The sequence below is a fragment of the Echeneis naucrates genome, chromosome 14 (genome assembly GCF_900963305.1).
Source record: "Echeneis naucrates chromosome 14, fEcheNa1.1, whole genome shotgun sequence".
NCBI classification, from domain to species: Eukaryota; Metazoa; Chordata; class Actinopteri; order Carangiformes; family Echeneidae; genus Echeneis; species Echeneis naucrates.
Window position 1 is genome coordinate 8618147 of NC_042524.1, and position 17825 is coordinate 8635971.

A 17825-nucleotide genomic window follows, 5' to 3' on the forward strand; every position below is an offset into this window, starting at 1 on the left:
CAGCAGCTGGCATGTGTGCACGGTGCACACATTCGAGTGTGCTCACTGGCTCAGAAATGTCATAAACAGCACAGGCATTAAGAATGCATTTCATTGTTGTAGCTTGGTCTGGTCTAATATTCATTCATTCATTCATTTATCTTCTACCGCTTATCCGTTTCCAGGTCAGGCACAGAAAGGCCCCAGGCCTAGGAACTGAACCTGTGACCTTCTTGTTGTGGGGCAACAGAGTTAACTCCTATCCCGCCATGCTGCCGCTGGTGTAATATCTGCAGGGTTATTTAGTAATGATTAAATGAGATTTGAATCAATTTCAGATGATTCAAAAGCCATGCTCGAGGACTGGAACATAATTTTTCCTTTCAGCTCCCTTCATCTCCACCGGCAGGAGGTCAGTTCCTGGTATTAATTTAATATGTTTTATTCTGCACAGCAAATGCAGATCAGTCATTTTAAATCTTTTCTTCACTAGGCAGGCATCCTTCACATATAATCACATATGTAATCAATTATTTAGCGGATAAAATCTCATCTGTGTGGATAGTTTGTGACCACAACACCATTTCTCTGCCACTCAGGTCAGAATTATTTAGACACACGACCCTGGAGCTAGCTGTATAAACAAACATTTCAGACTATTTAAGTAGGGGTAAAACCAAACACAAACAATTCCATTTAGCCCCTCAGTTCACAAAAAAACAACAAAAATAACCACAGCGAAGTGAATCTATACTCACATGGTAAGACTCAGACTATTTAATGTAAATAGTAGAGAAGTAAAGTTGTGGTGCTGCTGCTGCTGCAGGCCTTTTGAGTGACGGCTCTTGCGTGGATTGTTTACATGAGAGCACAGCAGCGCTGGTTGAGGTCTTTCATCAGAGCATCAGACCGGCTCGTTCCAGGATAATGAGGGGCCTCGGCGCCAATTGGGGTTTTTGTTTGTGATGCTAAAGAGAAGCTGTCTATAGCTCATTTTGGTTATTGTGGACAGTTTGGTGGATATGGGTTGATGATTCATCCCGGTAAGCCTAATTAGATACTTATACAAGAAAAGGAATTAGAAAGAGAGTGTGAGAAAAAGAGAGAGGAAGGAGGGAGGAACTCAAAGTTTCTTTCCAGGCAACGTAAAATGTAAACAGCTGGGATGTATATGAGAAGCAATAAGTGTAGTAACATTATGTGACCTGCAAACTGTCACACTGGAACAGTATGGAAAAACTTTGACTTGGTTAGCTTTGGGTTACACTATTTCATCAAAGTAACGGGATATTTGTTGTCATAGTCACCATATGAAGACATAGTCAAGTTTGGGGAAAACCCAAATCCTGACTGTCGTTTGGAGACAGCCCATCGTATTGCATTTAAGACTTCATGTATGTCGCTCCATAAAAACATGATTGCTACACATTAAGTCGTTATTTTAACAGCTGGGTGCTACTTCAGTGTGAATTGATGTTGTTTCGGGGCAAGTGGTGACATGAGTGATGTGGTCATATTTCTTTTAAGGACAGTCTTATAAAAAGGGGCTATGGGATTGGCTGGTTCGGCCCAATCTATGTGTAAAGCCCAGAGTCAGCATTTGATGAACCACACACAATTGTAAAACAGAGCTAAGTCAAAAAAAAGTGTATCAGTGTCCATGTACCTATGGACTACAGTGTATCTGGATACAATGCTCGAAGATGTAAAAAATGAGCTGCTGGGTTGTCTGTTTAAGTAGCCTGTGCCAGGAGGTGGTTGAAGTTGATGGATGGGCTGAAAAATCAGGATGGCCACAAAGAGTTACTCTTCACTTGTAAACAATAATGAATTTCCACAATTTGACCAAACCCCCTAACCCTAACTCTGTTCTCTGCTAAATGTCCTTTAACATTAAGGACCTCATCTTTAGGCAAATATTACTGCACAACAAAGTTTTTCCAAAGTTAAATTATGATTTGCAAACTAACCGCTCATCTTGTTCTGTAGATGGTTATATTAATTCACCTGCAATTAACTGAAATTATTTCCTAATTGAATTTGTTTATACTGTGAGCACATTGTATAATTGAACTTGTCATATATAACATGTATTTCTTAAATGTTAGATGCACATATAATGAAAACAGGCCTGCTCCATCTCCGAACAGGAATGTTGGGCCTCTGATGAGATGTGCTGCTTGGCAAAAACTACATAATAGCACGTTTTAGACACATGCAAGGAACCTGAGAGGACAAATCCGCATACCACATACTGCTCCTATTCTTGTTTCTTTATGTGTTGTTATTCAGAAGCCGTGTTCAAGTATGTCAAGTCTCTATGCCATATGTCTATGATTGTTTTACGAGTAAATTTTCACGTAATGTGTAATTTCACTTACGAGGCTCCCAATTTGTCCTGTGATAATACTCCACCTGTAGTTGTGTACAACAATTCTACAATGACTTGACATGACTTTAGATTGAGACGAAAAAGTACATAAAAATGACATTTCATAAAACGCAATGAGATTTTTTAAAATTCATTGTCATTCAACTAATATGTATGCACTCAATATCTCTTATTTCCCTGTCAGCATTTGTGTCTTAACTGTTGGAGAATATTTCATTTTTGTTTGAAGTTTTGCCATATTAATGGACTGCCCTAAGATACATTCACATCTGTTTGTTATTCCAACAACAGCAAGGCTGCAGCACCACATTAAATATTCATTGTTAGCATCTGGTCAGTGTGTGCATTTGTGAGTGTGTGTGCCTTCATGTGTGGCCAGGAAACAGCCCTTCAGTTGCTTGTCCAGAGATGGATAGCTCTGTAAAGGTCGATTGGTATTCTTTCAACAAGCTTCTCACCAGGTTGGCAAAATGAAGCCACGGTTATTTATCTAGCAAATAATCCGTTCTGGCAAATGACTGATAGGGGAGATGAATAAAACTGATAAATTACATTGCACAATAACACACATGAAACTAATCACAACTTATTGACTTTGTTGGAAAATGTTCTAGTTTTGTGAGGCTAGTAGGAAGAGGTTGGATATTCTTTCGGATAGAGATAAGTATATCCCAGAGTCATCTACTCCTCTCTGTCAATAATATGCAACCATGTCCACTTGCTGATGGTTTTTGTGTAAGTCTGAAGTATTCTAATGCGATAGTCATGAGCCTGTGGTGGTTTTATGCTATGAAATCATCTGTTTTTCATTTCTGACTCAGCAATATTACAACCGCATAAATTAAGCTTCATCATTTCCCTACAACTATTTACTTCTCCACACATTGCTCCAGGCACTTTGCTGTTAAATGGCACCAATGTTTCCTGTCTGTGTCCTACCAAAAGATTAAATATTTTCAGTGCAGGAGACACAAAATTGCCAACCGCTCTGCGAGCAGGGGGCAAAGTAAAGAAGCTATGTTTTGTGTTAATGCAACAAAGATGGTAAGCAGTCAGGAGTTAGCATTCATGGACTCCCAGAGATTTCTCTGTTAGACTTCTGGATTCAGTCAAAATTGTGTTGCTGATGGTAAACGGAAATCTGGCAATAAAAAGACAAATGTGGATTTTTATTATGAATGATCTTAAATTTGTAGGCAACTTGGATCCATTTGTTTTTGGCCACTGCTGAGGATACCACATGAAGCTTTACCAACAATTAGATATTATGAGCTTGTGAAGGTGCCAACAAACATTTGCCAATTAATACAAATCTATTAGATAGGTAGAATTCATTATATGTGTCCACCACATTATGAATTCATCAGCTTGTCTCTTAGTGCCGGTTAGTGTTCAGTAAGATGTATCAACCAGGCTTATTATGGCTGACAGCATTAACATTGCTTTAAATCATGTCTTGAATGGTTTCAATGTTTTTATATTGGTATAATTACAACAATGGTGGAATGATCTTTTGTCTGCAACCAGTAGATTAGTTATGAATTTATATCAAATTTGGTCATTTCCGTCTGCCAGTTGTGCAACAATATATTCTTTGAAAATCCATTTCTGGCAGAAAAAGTCTTGCTTAGCTCACAAGAATACATTTATCAAAGATTACAGGGTTAGTTGTTTCACAACATTAATAATCGTCAGACTCTTTAATACCAGTGAAGAAACATTTGTGCTTAGATGAGCTCACTCTCCCTGACAGGAGAGATAATCCAGATGGGCCAAACATGATTACGACACCGTTTCCTACCTGCTTCCCTCAGGTTTCTTTTGTCTACAAGTAGAACAGAGGACAAATCAGACAGTAAACAGATTGTAAGCGTCTGAAAGAATTTCTTAGAAGCAGTCAAGGCTGTGTCAAGTGACCACCATCCGGACAGAAAGAACAGAGAGATAGGAGCGCCCTGTAGTTTTACTCAGATTTATTGGCAATGGGCTTTGAAGAAGATATATATCAGAAATGTCAGTCTGATCACTGATGCTCAACAAATCTCCAGTGAAGACAGACAGACCCTCCCATCTTCTCTTGGTCTTTGGTGAGTTCCCCTTTGATGTACCCTTGCTAACAAGAACAGAAGCAGTCTGTAAACTTTTATTGTGAAAAAATGGTATACTGGGGAGAGAGGAAGATGCTTATTTCCCACCAGTGTGTCTGACACGTGTTAGCAAGTGATTGATTTAGTGTAAGGTTATTTGCATTTGTCTGAATCCAAAGTCCCAAGAAAAGGTTTGAAGGTCTGTGTACACTGAATTGACTTTTGTGAGGCCTCATCTGACTGTCATCTATTCGCTCTCCTCTTTTTTCTCTCAAGTAAAAACAGCTTGTATCATCACTGCGTGCAAAAGTTTTCAGTTGTTTTGTCACTGTGCAAAGTCTACATAAGAAGCGTGTCACTCAAAGACGCAGATAGCTGATGATTAGATCCAGGTTTGAGTAAGTGGCATGGGTAAGTTTCTGACTAAAACTGAGTCAGATCCTTCAGACAGAGCTCTACATGCCTGCAGTTGTGTGAAAGACAGATTCCCAGGAATGTCCATGAGATCATTCTCTCTGCAGACGAAAACTTGTATTGCAGTTAAGCGACTTACTCAGTAGTTGGCCAGGGAAATGAAAGAATCGAAAAGTGGGGCAGACAGGATACTAAAATATCCTCTGATAAATGGGAGAGGGGTTTTTGCCAGTGAGGCATCCAGATTTCAGCACGTCTTCCTTATTGAAGATGATATTCAGGACTAATGGGTTTTTTCCCTAAGACCTGGATCAGCAAGTTATTGACTGGATGGCCTGAGTTGTAAGTGGATGTCCAGATTATCTGAAGGATCTGAAGACCAGAATTTTTTCGGGACCCCTGACTATGATTTCATTTCTTTTTAGTCTTGCTAACAGCTTGGGGCTCTCTGGGTTTCCAATCATGTTTTGTTTTTGTTTGTTTTTTTATGAAATGTCACAACAACAGTGGATTGCTGTGAAATGCAGTAAAATGGACACATCCATGTTCTCCGTAGCAAAAAGAGTCTTACTTAACTGCAATTTAATAACATTCCCATCAGCCAGAGCACAGGCTGCTTTGTGTTCAGTGTCAATTAGTGCCAGTAAAGTACAATGGTGAGTCTGGTAAAAATCAGCATGTTAACATTTTCACAGAAATCATGTTATATTTGGTTGTTTTATTTCTGATATGGTATGGTATGGCACTTGACCCCACTAACTCCAAATCTGATCCAAAATAGCTAATTTCACATATGAAGCAAGAGCATCTACAGCATCTAAATTTTTTTGCTAAAGGAAGACAACACAGAGAGTCAAAAACAAAATAAAAGAGCAAAACCTGGCTTCAAAGTCAATTAGAAGATAAATCTTTTAGACATTAAAAATGAAAAACCAATTTAAAAAAAAAAAGTAAACTAAATGAAAACAAATGAGAGGGTTAGGGGTTACATGAGTGAATGAATGAGGACGCATTATTTATCTGATGATGAACTGTGAAGTACCTGCAGGGCAGAGCAGCAGGCAGACGGTCTGATCTCCGCCCCCTCCCGCTGAGCTCAGGGGCGTCGTGTGACGTCACGGGCGGCTTCGTTATTTAAAGTTGGAGCAGGCGGGGAGGACAGTTTCCTCAGTCGGGACCGCGTTGCCTAGCAGCTGGACCGTGGACCCGCTAACGGCAGACCCGGAGGATCCGCAGACACTTCGGTTTTTCCCCAGAGCCAGTCAGCCCGTCCGTCCTCTTGGCCAAGTCATGACCCAGACCGTGACTCTGAAGGGACCCTCGCCCTGGGGGTTCCGGCTGGTGGGGGGACGAGACTTCAGCACTCCGCTGACCATCTCCCGGGTAAGATAGTCGGCGTTTATTTACCGGAGGGGCTCCAACCCTAACCCGCTTAAATAAAAACAGAACGAAAGACAGAAAGAAAGTTTGGCTTAAAGGGGAATTCAGTGACTTCACGATGAGTCATCTGAGAGTTAATTCATCTTTAATTAGAAAAGTTTGAACGGGAGCTTCACTCAAGAAAAGCTGACGCATGGCGCCGTCTAATTCCTGGGAGCCTTAGCAATATATCGAGTCAGTGCAACTGGCCGACCTTCAGTCTGTCCCGACAGAAGAAAGCAGAAAAACACACGATGGTGAACTTTGGATAGTTGAATTTGAAGTTGGCTATTCATAGTATAATTAAAAGCTAATTCGAGCTCGTGGCTTCACTGTGAATATTATTATTATTATTATTATTATTATTATTATTATTGTAGATGTTGCGGAGCAGCATTTTATTATTGTTATTATTGTTAAAGTGAGATTGCACTGGTGCCTTGGTGAACTTTCCTGACCCTCAGAATATGGGTCAGGAGTCAGTGTGCTGGCAGTGGATCTGGCAGTAGCCCACAGTTTATCCCAGCCAGGGTAAACACAGGCCAGTCCTGCTGCAGGGCTTTGCAGAAAGGGGGTATGAATTGTGTGTGTGCGTGCACGTGTGTGTGTGTGTGTGTGTGTGTGTGGGGGGGGGGGGGTGCGCTGACATTTGTTTTTCATCAGAGCTCATTGGTGCTGCTGAGGGATTCCAGGTGTTATGCTCAGCTGTATCCCCAGCTCCACACCGACCCTTTAACTACAGGGCCCTCGCACTAGAAACTGGAGGTGTAATTTCTTGATTTACGGTGGGTGATTAACAATTTTACGGAGAGGCAGATGAACCCCCCCGAAGGTCACCTGAAGTGCTCTCTGATTTTTAAACTTACCCGCTCTATCGCCCCCCCCCCCCCCCCCCCCCCCCCCCAAATAAAAGTGATTTACACTTTAACTCATGAACAGCAATACTTTTCTGAGTCTGTAGACACCAACGTGACACCTTTTTATATCTCTGAATCACAGAGAACGCTAGATTAATGTTTAACCTCTAAAAATCATCCAGAGATCACACATGGAATCAATAGACTCCTCACTAAATGTCTTGTTTTGGTAGAAGTTAGATATTAATGACAAAGCCAGCTTTCTGGACAGCTCATTGACTGTATGCTTGACCTTCTTGTTACAGTTAGTGTCCTAATATCTGTGTGCATGTTAGTGGAGTTTCCAGCAGAGATGGTGCTAAACAGTAAAACTCATTTGAAAAAAGGGCCAACCAAGTCGTTGCTCACACAGCAGATGAGTTTTTCGTGTCAATCACACAATTTTTCATCAGTCTAATTTGCACATACTTGCTTGACTGCCAATGTGCAAGCCACAGTGAGATTTTTTTTTTTTTTTGCATTGTGGACATTGTGTTGTTCAGCATTGATGGCACTATGGAAATTGATTACAGGTTTCATTTTGCAAACTGTTTTGAAGCAAAGGTGGCAATAAAAACCACCTGCTTGCAAAAATAAATTAGGGAGTTTTGATTCTGAAATCTTGGCCTGAAAATTAGAGAAGGAAGCAGCTGTTGAGATGCAAGCATATTTAGATAAATGTGTAATGTCAGAGGCATAAATACACACAGTCTTTTGGCAGCAGTTCCCAGGATTGCACTACCTCCTGAAGACTTTTTCTTTTGCTTTCTATCAGCCATTATTGAGCAGTTTGGCGTCCAATTGACGTCACTTGCTCTGAAAGATCAGCTGACAACACAATGTGTTTTATTGGCAAAACTTAATGGTTTTATCCGGGTGTCTTGTATTCTGTTGCAAAAATCGAAATGAAACTGAAAGAGAATTGATGAAGAAAACTGATGGGAAAGGAATCCTTTCGCTTCATCTCATGGGAGCTGGTTGCAGTCTGTTTGAAGCATGATGTGATTCATAGCTCCTGAGAATCTCCTAAACTCACAATTCATCAGATATATGTTGCATTCTTGCTCTGCAGTGTGAGCCCAAGACAACAATTACAGTGTGTTGAATGGTGACAGAAAGAGATGCACAGAGGGAGATGAAGAGTGAGTTTGAGAGAATGTTTTACTGATGAATACTTTAGGACTTAAAGAATCCAAAATGCCTCTTTGGGGGGCATTTTACTATCACGTAAGCCTTGTACAAGCCAGAACAGTCTGTAACAGCATCTGTTTTCTTTGTAGAGCTGGTTAATGGAAGCAAAAATGAAGGTTTAAGGTTTAAGACTTGGCCTAAAAGCTTTGTTGCTTTTAAGTTTTACTGTATTTTGCACAATCCTTTCAATCAAACCTCTACTTTGCATGGTTGACACGTCTCCTCCCTCTGTCTTCCATGTCTTTCTGCACATATAAAAGTGAGTGTCATGAAACACCTGCAATGGGGAGGGAGTGAAAGTTATAAATACCAGAAAAGAAGTTCAGATGGCAGCAGATGGTTCTTTGCTTTAGGTGATAATGTCTGAGGATGAGCCCATTAGTCCCCTACCAGCCCATTAGAACTGCTGCCAGCTCATGGACTCTGGAAATATTTAGACAATTGTGTGTTTGTGTCTGTGCACAAGCAGTGGTAGGTTGTTAAATGTTGAACAAAATCACTTGTGTAACTGCAGAAGCATTTAGAGAGCATGTGTTACATATGGCATCAGTGGTGAGAGCACTGTGGTAAACCAGTGTCCAGGCAGAAGGTGACGCAGGACGCATGTCAAGCCTGCTCACTGCAAACAGTCGTCTTCTGGACAGAATTTTTCAGCTGAGAGTGTCAGTTAAATAACAACCTCAGTCATTGCCTGGCTTCCCGTCAGTTGTGCTGCCTGCTGTATGGACAGTTCATTTGTTCATGGTCCGTGGATTGTTTTTTGATATTTTGATTAAAATCTGTGGGAGAAAAGTAAAACCCTAATCTCACTTATCAACAAAATCTGCTGATTTAATGAATTTCAAAGTCAAGAGAAAAGGCTGAAACTCTCACTCCATGTCTCTTATGCTCATTATTAGGCTATTTGATTAACAGCACATACTGTAGGTTAAGAGCAAATATAACTTTAGAGTGCATTAGCTGTTTATCAAATTGGTGTCCTATGTGTCCTTCATTCTCAGTGTAGATCTGTCCTGCCACAAACCATAAACAGAGCATATGACCCAAAGCCACACTCGTTTCTCTGACACTGCTGGTTGGTCTAGTCATCTTTAGACTGCTCTGTGGCTCCTCTTTTCAGCAGGCTACAATTACAGACGCTACAAGCTGCATCTCCATGGCAAACTGAGCAAAACATAGCAGATTGGACTCGTAAAGAGTTTCCTGCTAGTCCTGCAGTGGATTTCCTGAAACAAAAGGGAACAGCATACGTCCTTGGGTTTTGCTGAGAATTTCCTCCTCATCTGGTTATCTGCTGTACAAAAGTGACTTTCTATAATTGTTGTTAACAAGACATGTTAGCTTTGAAAATTAGTAGATTTCTCTTTTATTAACACCAAAAATTTTGCAAAAATGTCACTGAGGAGCTCTTACACATTGTATTCAGCAGCTCTAGACCTTCTCTCATGTCATCAAGTCGGTCTTGACTTATGTACTTTTCCCTCTAACTTCTTGTCTTTTCATCACATCAATCAGCTTGTATCACCACAAACATCAGCATGTGAAAGCATGGTATGGTTAGAAAGACATCAAGGAAACTCTTGAGGAAGAGCTGATCGTAGGTGCAAACACTCATGAGCGATTACTCATCTCATTATGTTCCAGAGTAACAGAGATTTTTACACACCTATTGATAAGTATTATTAATGAGCAGCTTTGTGCTCATGATAGCCACACAAATCTATTACAGACTGCAGATAGATGACAAGTGACTCTCCAATTTCTTTATGTTTTCACTGAAGTCTTTCCTCACATACTTAATCACAATTTACCATCTTGTTTATTGGACTTGGCAGATGCAGTGCCTTTGTTTGAAGGTGATTATCACACACAGTCTGAACTTCACACCATGGACTATGAAACTTCTCTCCAAAGCGTCATCAAGGTCATAACCATGGTTCCTATCACAGGTCCAACAAGCAAACAAAGACATCAGATGTTGCCAGGAATTATTCTCTCCTTTGCTGGGACCCAGCAGAGAGTTTCTCTGAGGAATTCATGCCTGAGGAAAATCCCTAAAAACTGACAGGCTGCAGGCCAACAAGTATTTTGATGACCATCTTAGGTTGAATGTTACATGTGAAGATTGTTTTAACATTATTTGAATAGCTGTTTTTGAATGTGAGTCTGGACCTACCTAAACTCACTATTATAACCCAAACCCCTCCAGAAAACTTGAATTTTCAGTCAGACCAGTTTTAATCTGGATTTCAACATGTCTTTTCACCACTTCTAAAAATAATGCACTTCTGGAAGAAAAGGTTTCACCAGAGGAACTGTTTGGGCAATACAGTACATGCATAGTTAAATGTTGATGACCTGACAGAATACTTTGCTCTGAGACTGATACCAGAGCTGTATCCACTGAAAGTGTGGATGCAGCTTTTTTTTTTTTTTTTTTTATAAACATGTACAGTACACCTGAGTCCGCCCTGCTCCTCTCTGTGTTACTCTCAAAGACAGAGAAAAACAGCTCTACCGTATAACCACACTGTAGTGCATGCTCAACAGGTCACATGATGACTCTGTGTGACATGAGGCTGCCATTATGTGGACTGCTCTATCTGTTAGTAATTAACTATGTCACTGTATCTGATGGGACTGTTTGTCCAACAACCAAGGAAGTTGCTCTCTGCACAATCAACGCTGCCCATAGCCACGACGGCTGTTTGTGCAATTGACACCCCTTGCCTGGTCACTGTACATGTCACATATCGTATGTATAATGTCAAAGCAATTGCCTCAAATCATAATTGAAGTCTTTGATGCATGTTCCTCAAAGATCAAGTCTTTCTTTGAAAAGCCAGAGCATTTTACGTAAAGAAAATTACAAGATAATCAGGTTATATTAGGCATTCACTAGTTAGCTAGCTGTATATGAACTAAATTTCTGTTATTTCAAATCTCAGTTTTTTAGTCGAGTTAAAAAAAAATCATCCTAAAGGTTAACTAAGTGAAAATGGTATTGAAGTCATACCATTTCATACAAAAGTTACAAAAAAATATTTGAGGTTTTTTTTTTTTTTTGGTCTCTCCACACTTTGCAAATCAGTTTAGATCATAAGCTCAGGTTTCATCCTCTGCCCAGTCCATGACAACAATTTTTCTGACGAGTGTCACCTCTTATTTTTGAGCCAGAAAATTTTAATCTGATTATTCATTCATTATCTTCAACTGCTTAGCTGTTTCCGGGTCTTGAGAGTGCTGGGGCCGATTCCAGCTCACACTGGGCGAAATACGCCCTGGGCAGGTCGCCAGTACATCACAGGGCCACACAGAGACAGACAGAGACAAGCTACTCACACTCACACTCAGACCTACAGACAATTTAGTCACCAATTGATCCAAACATGCATGTCTTTGGACGGTGAGAGGAAACCCACACAAGCACGGGGGAGAACATACAAACTCCACATAGAAAGGCCCCAGGCTGGGAACCAAACCCACAACCTTCCAATTGTGAGGCAACAGTGCTAACCACTATGCTGCTTTTTCTCTGATCATTGCTGACAATTTTAACCAGTTAACTAGTTATTCTCCAATTATTTTATTTTATTAAATTGTTTTCTGTTGGTTTGGTTTTGTAATAAAAAAAAAAGCTACAGTAAAGAAAACACCATGCTGGTGTTGGCTTTAAAATGGGGGGAAAAAACCTTTTGTTTTTCACCCCTGAACCTTTAAGGCTCTGTCATTTGAAGTTATTACATCACTACATCCACAACAACCTTCTTAAGCTTTCGTGCCTATTGTCCTCTGTTGACAGCTTCAGTCATGCTATTGGCACTTGGCATACCAGTGTTTGTGAGAGTGACTGTGTGATTCATGCACTGATGTTAATAGCCTGACCCTGAAGTGATGTTACTCTGTATGTGCATGAACATCTCTACAATATGACGCAACCCAGGCAAAAATCCAAGACACACACACACACACACAAACACACACACACACACACATTTAAAATTAGTTTTCTTCAGGGAGGTTATGCTAAATGATACGGGTAAACTCAAACCTCCAATTCATGTCTATCAAGAGATTCTTACTATTCCTCTTTTAACAGTCTCGATTGTTAACCCACAACCCTTTGATTATATACTTGCTCCATTATGTAATTTCTGCCAATTTTTGCTCTGGTAACCAAAAGCCATCCAAAGTTACACATGCATTTCCAACAATGCTGCTCACCCCCAGTTTCAGGCGTCAGTACATCCTAATTTGCTGCTGTCAGGGTAATAGATATTATGAGACCTTGTGAGACCTTGTGTGTCAGGCAGTGGGTGCTAAGGTAAATGAGTTCAAGGACAGGCATCTACTTATAAATTTAGGTGACGTGACCAAGATGACACAAAAGAGGTTCATGTCCAAGAAAATGATCCCAATCATCGATTTCCTCATGTATTTATAAACGTGTTTAAGCTCCCAGTCCTGACAAACCCTGAAGTCTGAATTTCTCACTGGTTCATCTGACACTTGCTGACAGGTCGGAGTTCAACAAGTCTGCAATAATAATGAAAACCGTTCTGTTTTATTTAAAAATAAAATGACAACTTTGTATCACCAGCCGTAATCGCTACTAAAATTCCTCCTTTCTTAATGTTGGTCAAATTCAAATCACATTGTTTCAATCTACAACAGAAAATAAAAAAATCTTACCCTTATTAAGCCGAAGTATGTCACCGGTTCATTATGATTTAAATTCATCCAAAGACAGTGTGACAGTAATCTCAATCAAATCCAGCTGTAGAAAGTTTCCTCACATTTAATTGATGGAAAAATACGGTGTAAGTAATAGTCAAACATGTCATGGCTTGACAGCACATGGAGCACACAAAGACGACTGAAGATGTGATGACATTTGCTCACATTTGATTACATTTTTGTTTTTAGATTATTTTTCTCTGCAGCTTGCAGCCATATGACTCTTCTGACGGAGGATTTGATTGGTAGTTCCTACTCATTTATATTTGCCAAAACCAGATGACCAGTCAAAGGCAGGCCTGGAAATTACAGGGGCTTTTGTATGTGTGAGTGAGAGACAGCAGTGCAATAATGGAAAATTGTTATCATATGTTACTTAGTGTGTCTGCGAAGGTGAAACATACGCACTGGGACTCCCGCCGCCCCTACCCTCCGCCTCCCTATGGGACTCAGATGTCCACACACCAGCATGTTTGTAGAATGAAAGAGCAGAGATGGGGACCTGTTCACTGTCCCACAGTAGAAAGATCAACTTAAAATTATGGATGTATTGGATCAAAATGGATCACAACACAAATCGAAGCAAATCTTCAAGAAAATATGTAGCAGATGCTTCCAGATTAACATAATGATCATGATATTACACAAAGATGGTTGTTAATGTTCATGGTTCATATAACTCTGTTAGATAACTTACTCCCAGACTTGAGTTTATTCACTGAGGGTTTATTCTAGTTCTTAGTTTTGTTTTTTCTGTTGAATTTTAAAAGCCCAAATGTATAAACATATTTTCACCACTGTAAAAAACTCTGAGTGGCCTCTCACTTCCCAATTTCATTGCTGCTGGCTTTTGAAAATGTAAACCTAGAGGGCTGCCTAGGGCAATAAAACATAAATCAAAGGAGAGCTACTTTTTGTTGAATTTGCCCTCTGTGTTGACATTCCTGCTATAATATCCTTCCTTTCTTTCTCACTGACACTTTGACACCTTTTGTAATTGCTCTTTAATTTTTTTTTTTTCTTGGTGTGCTTGGAAAATGTGTGCGTGTGTGTTTGTGTGATATCTTCAGGTTACACCAGGCAGCAAGGCGGCACAAGGTGACCTGTGTCCAGGTGACACCATCCTGGCTATCAACGGCGACAGCACAGAGCACATGACACACATGGAGGCTCAGAACAAGATCAAAATGTGTACTCAGCAGCTCGCACTTAACATCAGCAGGTAGGAAAACATCAGAGTCTTGCCAGAAAAACATTAGCCTGTTGATCAAACACTTATGATGACCAACCGTATGTTTACATGGTCTGAATTTGGGAGCTGTGGTTGTGCATAATGTGGCTGCAGCACCACAAACCTAGTTATGGAGGAGATCCAAGGTCAGTGTTGGGTATGCTCCAGCTTTAAACTTTACTTCAACTAGGCGACTATGCACTTAGAGGGGAGCCCAACTGATGTCACAAATCAAAGTCTGGGTACAGGTTTTGAAGAGTACTGCTGCACATGTGGAACAGTTATAAAGAGCCGTGTGATGTCTGCCCCAAGTGATGTCAGGTGGTTGGGTCTGAAGACTTAAGCTCTGAAAATGAAAGAAATCTCAGGGTATTGAGTTAATAAAAACTGAGATTCCCAGACCTCAGTAGCCCTGTCTACATTTCTGTGTGAGGCTGGTGCAGATTTGATACAGCCCATTTTCCATACCAGATGACTGATTGGAATTATAATGGTAGACATCAGGAAATGTTTGACCATTAGTTACTTGCTAATAACCCATCGCTGCTTTGACCCTCAGCAGTTGCTGCTTACGGTTTTTGCTCTGAGGCTCATTAAGTGAATTGAGTTGAAAAACTTGACTGGCTTTTATGACTAAGGTCATTTACTGCCTCTCGTCCAAGAAACACATATTGTTGCTATTTCTGGTGCGTCTTTTCGGTTTGGCACAGTTGAGTCACAGGGACAGATGACAGGTTTACGACAGTCTCAATGACTGACTTGCTGCTCCTATAGAGCACCATCAAAGTCCATGAGGCTTGTATATAGTCAAATGGTGACCTTTTCAAATGGACTTGAAAGGTCGATACAGTGCATTTTACCACCTCAAGAAGTGTAAAATTACCCTCCACTCTTTAAGCTGGTGCATCCTTTTTACACTGTATGGATGGATGATTTGACCTTAAGCAAAAGACAGGAGCAGCATGTTTCTGTCAGGATTGCAGAATGGAAATCATCTGTCTAAACAGTTAACAACGGAGCGGGGGGAGGGAGGGAGGGAGGGGGTAACCAAGGAAAAACTGAAATGTCAGTTGCTTCCCACATTTCTATTAGATGGTTACGTTGGGCTGCCAGAGTACTGGAAAGAGCCTAGTGAATCTGAGCCCCATCTTCTCAGATGAAGAACACTGTGGTTTCAGTGAAGTGACAACTGCCAACTGGAGCTTCAAGTCTGTCCTTTTAGGGCAAGAGACAACACAGTCTCTCTATCTCTCTCTCTTGCTCTCCCTTGTAATGGTCTGGAGCATGAAATTGACCTGCAGATGCAGTGGAAATAAGAATCTCTCACAGAGCAACCGGAGCCGTTCGAAAACTTTGCACATGCAGACGCTCCTGATTTAGACAGAGAACCACATTGTCTTTCTCTTTCTCTGCACTGTATTTGTGTTTTATACTGTAGCTTTTTATTCTAACGTGCTGCCACCCTTACCCCCACCACAGCCTGCAGTGGAGCCCATCCTTTTGTATATCTATCTATTTAGTGGCTTGTCCACATCAGTATTGTAAATTAATTTAAGGATGCATAAAGTAGGATTCTGTACAAAGACTGAAGGGAGCTCCTCAGCAGCTGCAGTAGCACAAAAAAAAAAACCTCCCACACATGACCACCTGCCCCCTAATTCTCCAAATTCAGACCTCATTCAAGTCATTCAACACAATAGAAAGGTAATCTGATAAAAGCAGGATAATTTAAATGACATGGATATGATGAAGGAAATCTTTGGATAAGGTACAAACAAAATTTCTGTCAATAAAAATTTATTAAAATTAAGTCAATTGCCAAACTATGCATATAAAAAAAAATACTTTTCAGTGATGTGACGCTGTTTGTAAATATAAGCAAAAGATCTGAAATAAAATGAAGAAAATTGTCACAGTCGTGCTCTTCATCAATTCTCCTTAATTTACCATTTAAATGGACAAGATAGCAGTTATGTGCAGGGTCCAATTTCAACTCAAGCAGAGCAAGCCTTCCTGCTGACATGTGACCTCCACTCAGTATATTGGATGAATAATTATAGTGTGAATTGCCCAGCTTTTGGACAGGAGGAGGGTAAGTCCTGTCTGAAACATATATAGGCATGCACCTCTGGCTCCAGTGCAAAGAGCTGAAATGAACTGGTGGTGAATGAGGGGGAAGGCAGAAAAAGAGGGGCTTTAACCAGAGGAAGAAGACATTTTAAAAAAGGAATATCAAAGTTTTAGGTTACTCAGTCACAAAGAAAAGAGGGCAGACAAGAAGAAGATGTGTTGAAAGAAAAGGGAGTGGCTGAAAATGGGGGAAATATGAGAAAGGGTGGAGAAGGAGAGAAAGACTCTGCAACAGAGTGCAGGAGACCTAAGCCGAGTAGAGCGGCAGTGAATCACAGAGACCAAGTGATAAATCCACATGGGCCCTTCTCTGCCCAGTGAAACCCAGTTTTACAGCCAGTGTTTTCTGCTATGTGCACTGCTGGAAGTTCAATTACATCGATGACACAGTTGACTCAGAGCTCTGCGGTAAATTTCTCTCCCTCAGATAGGGAACATAAAGCACCACAAGTTATGAAAAAATCCTAATCTGTTCCTGCTGGATGTAGCGATAATGGGACATTGACTTTTTCACACATTCCTCGTTCTAGATCAAAGCTAAGCTTCATGCCCAAAGAAATCCAAAAGAAAGCAGTAACAAGGTGATCAAAATATTCTATTCTACTCAAGAATGTGTTCTCAGATTTCTCAGTTCAGTTTTCCTTTGGGAAAATGCTGAACAGGAAGTCATGTTAATAAATGTCTCTATGACTGAGCAGGCGAGATGAAACTGAGCCATCTCCAGGAGCATAAAGTCACCAAAAGAGGCAATACAGAAAATAGCGGTCACAGAGTTGACTGCTGCCAATTAACCAACAAGAGACAAACAGATGTTTAATGTAACACAAGAAAACATGAAATGCAAAAGTACATTAAGAACTGTAAATTTAATAAGAGCAATCACATGGCAGTTTTCTCTTTGGTAGGTGAATAGGGTCCAGATTGTGTTTAATTATTCGAGCAATGGGAATGTCATAGTTATGTAGGAGAGTACCATTATAGTGCTTTACTGTATGAAATGTAAAATGTGTGACTTTCTGTTCATTGGATACAACCCTCTGCTGCAGGCGACAGACATAACTGGATTATTCAATTGCAACCATTGATTCAAAAAGAAATTTGGAGTGATGAGAACTCATGCTGACTCACAAGAAAATAATATTTTGGAGGCCATTTCGCCACCCTCATTAAAAGCCTACGCCATAAAATACTCTAAACAGTCAAAGAGTCATAGATGAGGGAACCAGAGACCTGTAATTTTGTGTAGCTGCCGATGAACAAATATGAGCCTACACGTCTGCTGTGAACCAAAATTACAGCACACTGGATACATCTGAGTTTGAGGTCTTGTGTAACTCAAGAATGTTTCT

The 17825-nt window shown here is 40.4% G+C and overlaps 1 protein-coding gene across 1 annotated transcript in view; it reads left to right on the top strand.

The window, feature by feature from the left end:
* The first annotated feature begins 6052 nt into the window (after nt 1-6052).
* Nucleotides 6053-17825, top strand: part of pdlim4 (PDZ and LIM domain 4) — a 39514-nt gene continuing 27741 nt past the window's right edge. The window contains exons 1-2 of the mRNA XM_029519580.1: nt 6053-6255; nt 14186-14337. Coding sequence (XP_029375440.1) covers nt 6163-6255; nt 14186-14337 — 245 coding nt within the window. The 5' untranslated portion in view covers nt 6053-6162. The remainder of the gene's footprint in view (nt 6256-14185; nt 14338-17825) is intronic.